This window comes from Garra rufa, chromosome 4, assembly GCF_049309525.1.
Source record: "Garra rufa chromosome 4, GarRuf1.0, whole genome shotgun sequence".
NCBI classification, from domain to species: Eukaryota; Metazoa; Chordata; class Actinopteri; order Cypriniformes; family Cyprinidae; genus Garra; species Garra rufa.
The window spans coordinates 24,956,784-24,966,231 of record NC_133364.1 but is presented as its reverse complement, the minus strand read 5'-3'; the positions used below and the strand labels follow the sequence as shown (position 1 = coordinate 24,966,231).

The 9,448-nt window shown below is 39.0% G+C and overlaps 1 protein-coding gene across 1 annotated transcript; it reads right to left on the bottom strand.

The window, feature by feature from the left end:
* Positions 1 to 553: 553 nt before the first annotated feature.
* Positions 554 to 4,925, bottom strand: LOC141332843 (thyrotropin-releasing hormone-degrading ectoenzyme-like). Its single transcript, XM_073837801.1, has 2 exons — positions 3,894 to 4,925; positions 554 to 848 (listed from the first exon to the last, which is right to left on the bottom strand). The coding sequence occupies exons 1-2, from the start codon at positions 4,580 to 4,582 to the stop codon at positions 554 to 556; spliced, it is 984 nt and encodes a 327-aa protein (XP_073693902.1). The 5' UTR covers positions 4,583 to 4,925.
* Positions 4,926 to 9,448: the final 4,523 nt, after the last annotated feature.

The following is a 9,448-nucleotide window of genomic DNA, read 5'->3' as shown; positions in this document are numbered from 1 at the left end:
AAATGTACTTAAATGTACTTTTTGCTGAATTTTCAGCATCGTTACTCCAGTCTTCAGTGTAACATGATCCTTCAGAAATCATTCTAATATGCCAATTTGGTGCTCAAAAACGTTATTATCAAGTGTTGGAAACAGTTGTGCTGCTTAATATTTTTTTGGAAACCATGATGCATTTTTTCAGGATTCTTTGATGAATAGAAAGATCTTAAGAACGGCATTTATTTGAATTCTAAACCATCTGTAACCTTATAAATGTCAATTTAACGCATACTTAGAAAAACATACTGATCCCAAACCTTGGGTAGGGAATATTCTAGTGCATATTGATGATTTTCTCTCTGCTTATTTACCATTTTGAATTGATTTATTACTAAACTCTGTGCAGTGCATTCTGGGATTGTCTTCACTTTGAAACATACATAAAAGGCTGCCTTAGAATTTGGCAAATGAGGCATCTTGCAGCCAGAATACCTCCTACAAAAGCATCTGCAGTGCCTTAAAAAGCTTCTCACTGGGTTTTAAAAAATTCTTGAATAATAAAATCTGTTTCTAACTATGAGTTTTGGGGACTCACCACAACTCCATTGTCTGTAACTGCTTCTCTATAGGTGAAGTTGCACACGGCCCAGGCCAGGTAGTACGTTGACATGCGGGGCGTCCTGGAGAAATGGTTGGTCACCCATCCGTCCTCATCAGACGTTGAGGCTTCCACTGGCATGTTGGACAGGGACTGATACGAGCTCTCGTGTTTCAGACTCACTCTGAATGTGGCTTTATAGATGGGCTCATCGAAACACGGGAAGGCCTTTCTAGCGTGAGTCGGTGAGAACTGCGTCACTGCGAGAAACCTGCAGAATAACACCAGGAATAAGAACATGAGAAAGAGGTAAGATGAAAGAAATCTCTGGAAATATATTCTATTTAAATAGCCCACAAGTCTTTTCATCTGAACTTCATTAAATTGGTTGTCACATGACTTTCCTGAATTCAAATTAGCTCTGACTGCCATCCCTGAACTCATCGCTGTGCATTTTTATCACACTAATGAGCTTCCTGGTGTTTAGATGGACAAAACCGATCCGGCTTTTTGAACCATAGCAACTAAATCACTTCAAATAACAACATATCATAAATTAGACTAGAATTACTAAACAAAAATAATGATACATCTGTCACAGCTGTGAACATTAATCCCATCTGTGACAGTACAAGTCAAGAAATTGACAGCGTGAACTAATTTAGATGACAAGGAAATAATAAAAAGCTGTCAAATTAATCTTACATGTAGTTGGATTGGTAAATTTTAAGTGAAGCATTAATAATCTACATTTAGACACATTTACCACATCAGAGTCTGAATATCATTGTGGGATTTTCTATTTAAGTGAGAGAGCAGGAAAAGCATGAGCTGCATTCTAGAAAGCTGCATTAATGGATATTAAAGCTCAACTCAAACATCACAATGGCTTTGGCCACCCACAGCATGACCAGCAGATGGAGGAGGAGGGTTTTCTGCTCCTGCATTTCTGTCACAACTTTTTACTCTCATTAGCAGCCATTCATGCAGTAACAATCTATAATGAGTCTATAATGTCCCATCTGTTTACCTCCTCTGCGTTTCACCATTTATAGATTCTAGTAGCATTTAAACATCTTAACAATATTTAAAGATCACAGTTGAGACGCAGGTAGGAGGTGATGAGAAATCAGACGACTAACATACAGACACACAGGAGGAGATTTTACAAGGACGTCAGAGTGAAAACCCTGCAGGGAAACACATGGAGGTGTTTGAGTTTGTCGTCTAATGTGAGACGGCTGCACCAGAAAATGTGTGAAGGATGAAGGAAAAACTGTTCAATCTCTAAAACGACTAGACGATCATATGTTAGTTTGAAGTGAACGAACAACACAGTTCATGTGCCCACATCTAACTACATAAACAAGGGTATTTTCTCAATCCGGCGAGATCCCCGCCGTTCAGCGTTCACAAATATACAAGCAGCCAGCAGGCGCTGATTACACTAAACTCAATGATCTTCACAGCCTGTGGAGCTCTGAGCTGCTGCAGGATGCTGTCTGAACATCAGCATGCTGAATTTATCTCAAAAGTGCTCTTTAGTGGATCTTACAATGTCAGCACCTCACTTTGTGCTGAATCAAAATGGGTTTGATAAAGAATTGTTACACTGAGCCCTCAGCATGCTGTTTTACAGCTGAAAGGAGGAAGAAGTCCAGCAGTTATTGCCAAGATAGACAGACAACAGGTGGATGGACAAAAGATCTATGAAGTGTGTCCATGAAAGCGATCCCTTCGGGGTAAAACAAGGTTTAAACATGTCTCAAATGCAGGAAAACCTGGGGCAAAGATTCAAACATGAGCCATTTTTTCCCTCAGAGGACAAGGAGTCAAAAGCCAGAAAACAAGAAATAGATTTTCAGAGCTGTCTGACTGAAATCAACATGAATATGAGGCAGTAAACGGCTGTAAGACACAAGATATGAGCTTCTGATAAGAGCTAAATCATATGATATTGGGTGATCTGACAGTTTTCAAATATTAAAATGAATTAGTTTAAACATTGGCACATTTGAACAGAACACCTTAATCTAACCGTCTAATCTCACTTTTTATATGTTGATGCATTACAGTAATAACTGCATAAATAGTCAAGATAATGCTACACAAGAGGGTTATTTTAATGTAAATCAAACTCTGTGAATTTATGAATGTTTAGCACTGTGCTGTAAACCTTCCCACAGTCACGTGCGAGTCTCAGTGTCTGACAGTAAATGAATCATTGAGTGTCGCGTTAGACACAGCTGTGATTTCAATACCCAGTGGTTTGACTAGCGTTCAGATCAACTTGACCTCTGAACTCTCTAAACACTGAGGAACAGTTACTGTCCGAGACAAAGATGTCAAAATTACATGCAGACAGATAGATAAGAATGATAGATTAGGAGTTACAGTTGAACTGCCTAACCTGGATTTAAAGCTGATAATAGAACCAGATTTATCAAAATGATATCTTGTTTGTTTTCTCACATGCTGTGATAATATTTGGAAACAGCATAATTTTTAGTCTTGACAGTTGTGTTTGTAGAGCTTATCACCTCTGTGTTGTACTTGACACTTTACTGACATCCTGACATCTGCACTTCACATGTTACTGTGACAATACAATTTTAAGAAGGAATTGTGAGAACACCAACAAATTAAAGACATCCTTTCAAAACTTACTATGGCAAGAAGATTTTCATCCAAAATGCAATGGTTGCTACTGCTTTTAGTCTCCATTTAAATAATATAATCCCATATTCAAATGTGGTTTTGAGGTAGAGAACAAATACTAAAATCATTAGATTTTGGTGAAAACTATCGTAAATACTAGTTAGAATAAATTAAGATAATTACAAAATAAGACCCGTTGGTTACTAAGATACTAATAAACAACATATCAATGTCAGGCAGCATCAACATAACATGATTAACTCAACAATATCACTGACACAGTAATATCAATCTCACAAGAATGAATATTCAATGTGATCCTTACAGAAGTGTGTGCTTATTTTCATTCTCCCCTCAAAAAAATACCATTAAAACATGGTTACAATGTGAAAACTGTGGTAACATGGTGTCAGTGGGATTCTTACAACTTCTACACTATTTGAATGAGATCCCATATGAGTTTTACAGTAACATCTGCAGTAACTATATTTACTTTACTTTTGGTTACCATAGTACATTTCTGCGAAAGCAATTAGCCAAAAAAGAAGTGTTTAATTGCGCATATGAATGTCAGGCAGCATCAACAGTTCCCATGGTAACAGCAGAACATTATAACAACATATGAGAGAGTTTGATTCGGACACTGAAGAGCTTTTACCTTTTTTCTCCATTCAGCACATACGAGCTGCGGAAGAAGCCCAAGAGCTCGTGTTCAATGTGTGCGTGAAAAGTGATGTTGATCTTGTATGTTCTGAGGGGCTTCATCTCTCTGTGCAGCGCGATCACATACACCTGCTTGGGCTGGTAGTGGAAGCGGCGCTGAATCCTCATTGCGCCCGCCTTCTTACTGTCCGAATACACCAGCACTTTCTCCAGCTCCAGCCGGTCCGTGTGCAGCACTATCAACTTCGTGGGGTGGACGCATTCGAACTCAATGTTCACCTCGCCGGAGAAGGTGAAGTTCTCCATGTACACGATCAGTCGGAGGTCGTAGTGGCGCGGGCGCAGAGTGGCCGGTAAGCGCAGATGTCTCCAGGGCTGCTGGCCGTCCTCCGAGTCTCTGTGACTGATGTTCCCGTCCCGGGACTGTTTCCACTTACTGTTGCTGGAGCTGTTCGCGGCTAGAGCCCCGCTGCTCTCCGCAGCGCATCTTTCGAAGCTGACGCTGAGCGTGATGGCGATGGCCGTGACGATAATGAGGGTGAGGATGGAGATGGCGAAGCCCAGCACAAGTCTCTTATTTATCGTGATGTGCTGCTCGGTCGTCCGGGGACGGACCACCACGCTGTCGGCCCACTGATCGGTCAGAGCCCGTCCGTTCCTCATACTCGCGTCCTCGATTCCCATTATATGACGGATCAGATGTGTTTTATATTCATGATCAGCCTCCGTTCATGCGGTGCAGCTTCAAACTGCAGAGGATGAGCCAGCAGACTGATTTAAAGGCGAAAAATCAGAAAAGATCCTGCGAAATGCGTAAAGCATCGAATAGAACTGATGATCGATGACCTCGAGACTATATTCGCGTGAATCAGAAGTTCGTTCGGTCAGATGCTGGATCTCATCGAGTCCTACCGCACATCCATTCTTGCTCTGACATCAATCTGAAGTGGACGAAGGTCCAGCACCTGCTTCCTAAACAATCGCGAGTGTTGTGAGTATCTCTTAGCTCTGTTCATTTCTGCCTCCATCCTCATCCCCGTTTCTCTCTCTCTGATGCGTCCTTTCTCTCTCCCTCAGCCAGTAGGCTGAGCGCGCTCTCTCTCTCTTTCTCTTACTCTCTCTCTTTCAAAAATTCAGTCAAGTAATTCCGTCTAACTCATATGTTCAGTTAAATCACATTTAATTAAACACTGAAAATATTCAGACAGGCTGATGTGACTCTTCTTATTCACACTCATCGAAACTGCTGAGTTGCATGAATATTCAATAAAATAATGTAACTTAGACAAATTAAATAGAAAAACGACACACGCATTTGAGACATGTACATGTCAAAATCTTACAGCTGCGCTGTAAACGATTATTAAACATAACACAAATACATTAGAACATGTCCATTGTGTACTTTGACAACAAAAGCGTAAAACTGAGCTGCCCAACCCTGTTCCTGGAGATCTACCTACCTGCCTCAACACAGCTGTCTGTTATTATCAAGTGCTACCTACTGTAAGAGATTAATTAGCTGGTTCAGGTGTGTTTTTAATCAGGGTTGGAGTTGAACTTTGTAGGATGGTAGATCTCCAGGAACAGGGTGGGGCACCACTGGCGTAAAAGGTGGAGGTGTAATGATTAATTCAGTACTGAGGTTGTGTGGGGCAGTAAAATAAGTACATAAGCAAGTACACACTAGAAGTACATTTTGAGTACACGCAGAGTGTAATTACTGAAATGAAGCGGTTTAGTTTTGTGTAATAGTGTGCATTTCGGTGTATGTGTGGCTGGCCAGGGTTTCAATCTTATAAACCTAAATAATTAAGCATATTCATAATGTGAGCTGCAACTGTATAACAAAAAAAGAAGACCGCTGTCCATGGTGCTGAATCAAACAGGACTATCAAATCCGTTTCCTGTAAGATGTAATTTTGCACCATTAGTGCAGTAAATGGAATGTTTCCAAAGTCTTTCCACAAACTCTATGCCTCTAATGACTAGACCCACTAGAACTAAAAAAAAACAGCATTTATTGATGTTTTCCACCTGTTCATCTAGCCTCCATCCTCAAAAGGCTTTCATGAGTGACCGTAACCCCACCTTCACATCTTCCCTCCTTATTTTCTCAGTACATCTGTCATTGTTTCATATAGAAAGACCAGCGGCGGCTCTTTGAACGAAGTGACGGCTCCAAACACCAAATAACACTCCCAATTTGCAGCCGTCGGCATGGCTGGTTAAACAGCACAGCGAGAGGAGAGCCGTGAGCGTGTGAAGAGACCCTTGAAGGAGCCAGGAGAGAGAATGCGAGGTGGAAAGATGACGGGGATAAAGCGAAAAGGAGAAAGGGGGCTTCTAGTTCAACCGATTTTATTCACATTTGAAATTCTCTAAACTAGAACAGGCAGGAAATGCATTTAGATTCCAATCCGATCAAGATCCTCTTCGCTCCCTTTACCTCTAAGGAATTTAAAAACTATTCTTATGAAATAATGGGGCTGAGATGGATCGTCCTTGAACGATTGCGAGATCTTCGGATCAAATGAAAATGGAAGTGTATTTAAAGAGAAAAATAAGCAATTTCCGTCTGGCATCTGAACACAAAAGCTTGTATCATGGTGTGTAAATGTGAGTGAACCATGTGCCTCCTGTTGAATGAAAACATATAACACAAGACCAATTTGGAGTGACTGTGAGGGGGGCTAATTGAATAAAAAAAATATCAGTAAAATGTCCTTGAGGGCAGCTGCGACTGCCGGCGCATAGAGGGTCATTTTTTGCTGAGAGGAGAAAGATGAAGAGAAACACTCACTCTGAAAGAAAAAAAAGAGAAAGAGAGAGAGGAAAAAACTAGATTTGGCAACTTTACAATATGAGCAACTACAAGCAGAGCAGAGACACATCGCCCCCTGCAGTTCACAAACAAAATTAGCATTTGCCAATCAAAACCAGTGGAACAGGAAAACCTGACTGACTCGATAAGCTTGCAGGACTTGATAATACCAATAATCATGATGAAGTTATAAAACGTTCTTTATTGTTCTCTCAGCTGCATATCACTGCAGAAGTGAAGTGAAGTTAAATATTTTGTTCCAGGACCTGCACAACCATAGGTTTGTCACTTCCATAAAAAAACAGTCCATGTAGAACTCATAATTGCAACTTGTAAACTCAGATTTGCATGCAAAAAAAAAAAAAATATTTTGAATGGCAGCGACTACAGCAGTAAAATGTAGTTTGGAATCTACGGTTAAAGTCAAAAGTTTACATACACCTTGCAGAATCTGCAAAATAATAATTATTTTACCAAAATAAGAGGGATCATACAAAATGCATCTTATTTTTTATTTAGTACTGACCTGAATAAGATATTTCACGTAAAATTTACATATTGTCCACAGGAGAAAGTTTACATGCACTTGATTCTTAATACAGTTTTGTTGCCTGAATGATCCACAGCTGTTTTTAGTGATAGTTGTTCATGAGTCCCTTGTTTGTCCTGAACAGTTAAACCGCTGTTCTTCAGAAAAATCCTTCAGGTTCCACAAATTCTTTGGTTTTTCAGCATTTTTGTGCATTTGAACCCTTTCAAACAATGACTGTATGATTTTGAGATCCATCTTTTCACACCGAGGACAACTGAGAGACTCATATGCAACTATTACAGAAGGTTCTCTATTGCTCCAGAAGGAAAAACTATGCATTAAGAGCCGGAGGTGTAAACTTTTGAACAGAATGAAGATGGTGTAAATTTTTCATATTTTGCCTAAATATCTTTTTTTTTTTTTTTTCCATTTAGCACTGCCCTTCAGAAGCTACAGAAGATACTTACATGTTTCCCTGAAGACAAAATAATAACATTTATACTGATCTTCAATTTTACAAAGCTTTTACAAAAGCACAGTATTAAGAATCTATTGATTGGGGTCATTTTTTATCAATTTAACTATTATTTTCTCTTGTGGACTATATGTAAACGTCTTTTATGTGAAATATCTCAGTCAGGTCAGTACTAAATAAAAAATAACATGCATTTTGTATGACCCCTTTTATTTTGTTAAAATAATTCGCATTTTGCAGATTCTGCGAGGTGTATGCAAACTTTTGACTTCAACTGTACATTTTCACGTAAACTGACCACCAAGCACATCTTCATTTTTTTTTTTTTTTGTTCAACCATCACGGAATGCAACGCACAGGATTGTGGGATATCAAAGGCAGCGAAGGATACATTTGGCTGCTTTCAAAAATTGATCAGAAGAAGGTATCTTAGGAGGCAAGAAGTGAAGCTAAAAATGAATTTAAATGTGCCTTGATGCCTTCCTACCTTGAAATTTGTCCTCCACTTTTCAGATGCAGCCTTCAGTTTCAACCTTACTCCAATGCACCTGTCTGTAATTATCAAGAAAACTTGAACACCTTGATTAGCTTCAGGTGTGTTTGATTAGGGTTGGAGATAAAATCTGAAATCTTTCCAGAAGCAGAGTTTGGAGACCCCTTTGGCATGCATTGTACACATTGAAAAACATCTTATCTATATATGTATAATCTATGTATAGGGATCAAAAAGCTTAAAGAAACTCTACTGTGACTTATAATTAATGATTTTGCTAGCTATTTTAATTTTACATGTTGTATTTTAACCATTTTAAAGGTGTGATCTACGAAACAGCTAACAGTTGAAGTGTGAAGTTTATCATTTGACTTTCACAGCTTCTTAATGTAACACAAACATTTCGTATTGATACCATGTGTAAATAGGTGACATAAATAAATTATTTTCAACATTTTGAATGCAGATGTAGTTATTTGGGTTTACTGTTAAGGTTACTATGTATCTATGTCCTGAATGTGTGGTGTCATAATAACGAATGCCCAGTGTTGAGGTAGGCTACGATTTTTCCCAGATGCACCTGAAGTCAGCATAATTCCGGTAATTATGTTGTATACACACATTTAGATCCATTTATTAATCCACCTATTGATCCAGCTGAGCTACTTCTGTCAGTTTTAAATGCTGTGATCCATACACATACTGTACTGTCAGTTAATTAACAATTTAATGGATGAACTTGCATCTTGATTGGACACGTCACATCAACTGTGATAAAACCTTCCAGTGATAAGGATGTTAGCATCCATGTTTTTGATATTTACTGTAGTCATTGCCTGGCTCCATATGAAAACTAACACTGCCTCTGTAGGCATAATACAGAGATATGAAGGCAACAAGACACGTCCAAATACAACGGTCGTGTCACATCCTGTCAACTGAAATATCTTCATCCGAATGTTTTTTTGAAGGCAGCATAGATTTATTTTCCACTGTCTATGATATTCCACTATCCTTTGTGTGTGCAGGTCCATGACAGTTGAGCTGAAGGACAAAAATAGCACTAAAAAATTGTGCTTGGCACTTGTGTATAAATGTAGGTTTTTGCCAATTTGCTTCCAAATTTCTAGCATGTTCTAGATGTTCACCCGATTTAGTCAGATCCACTTTGTGAAGGTTTGCTTGTGTAAACTTTCTAAACTATTTTTCAGAAACGACCTTTCTGA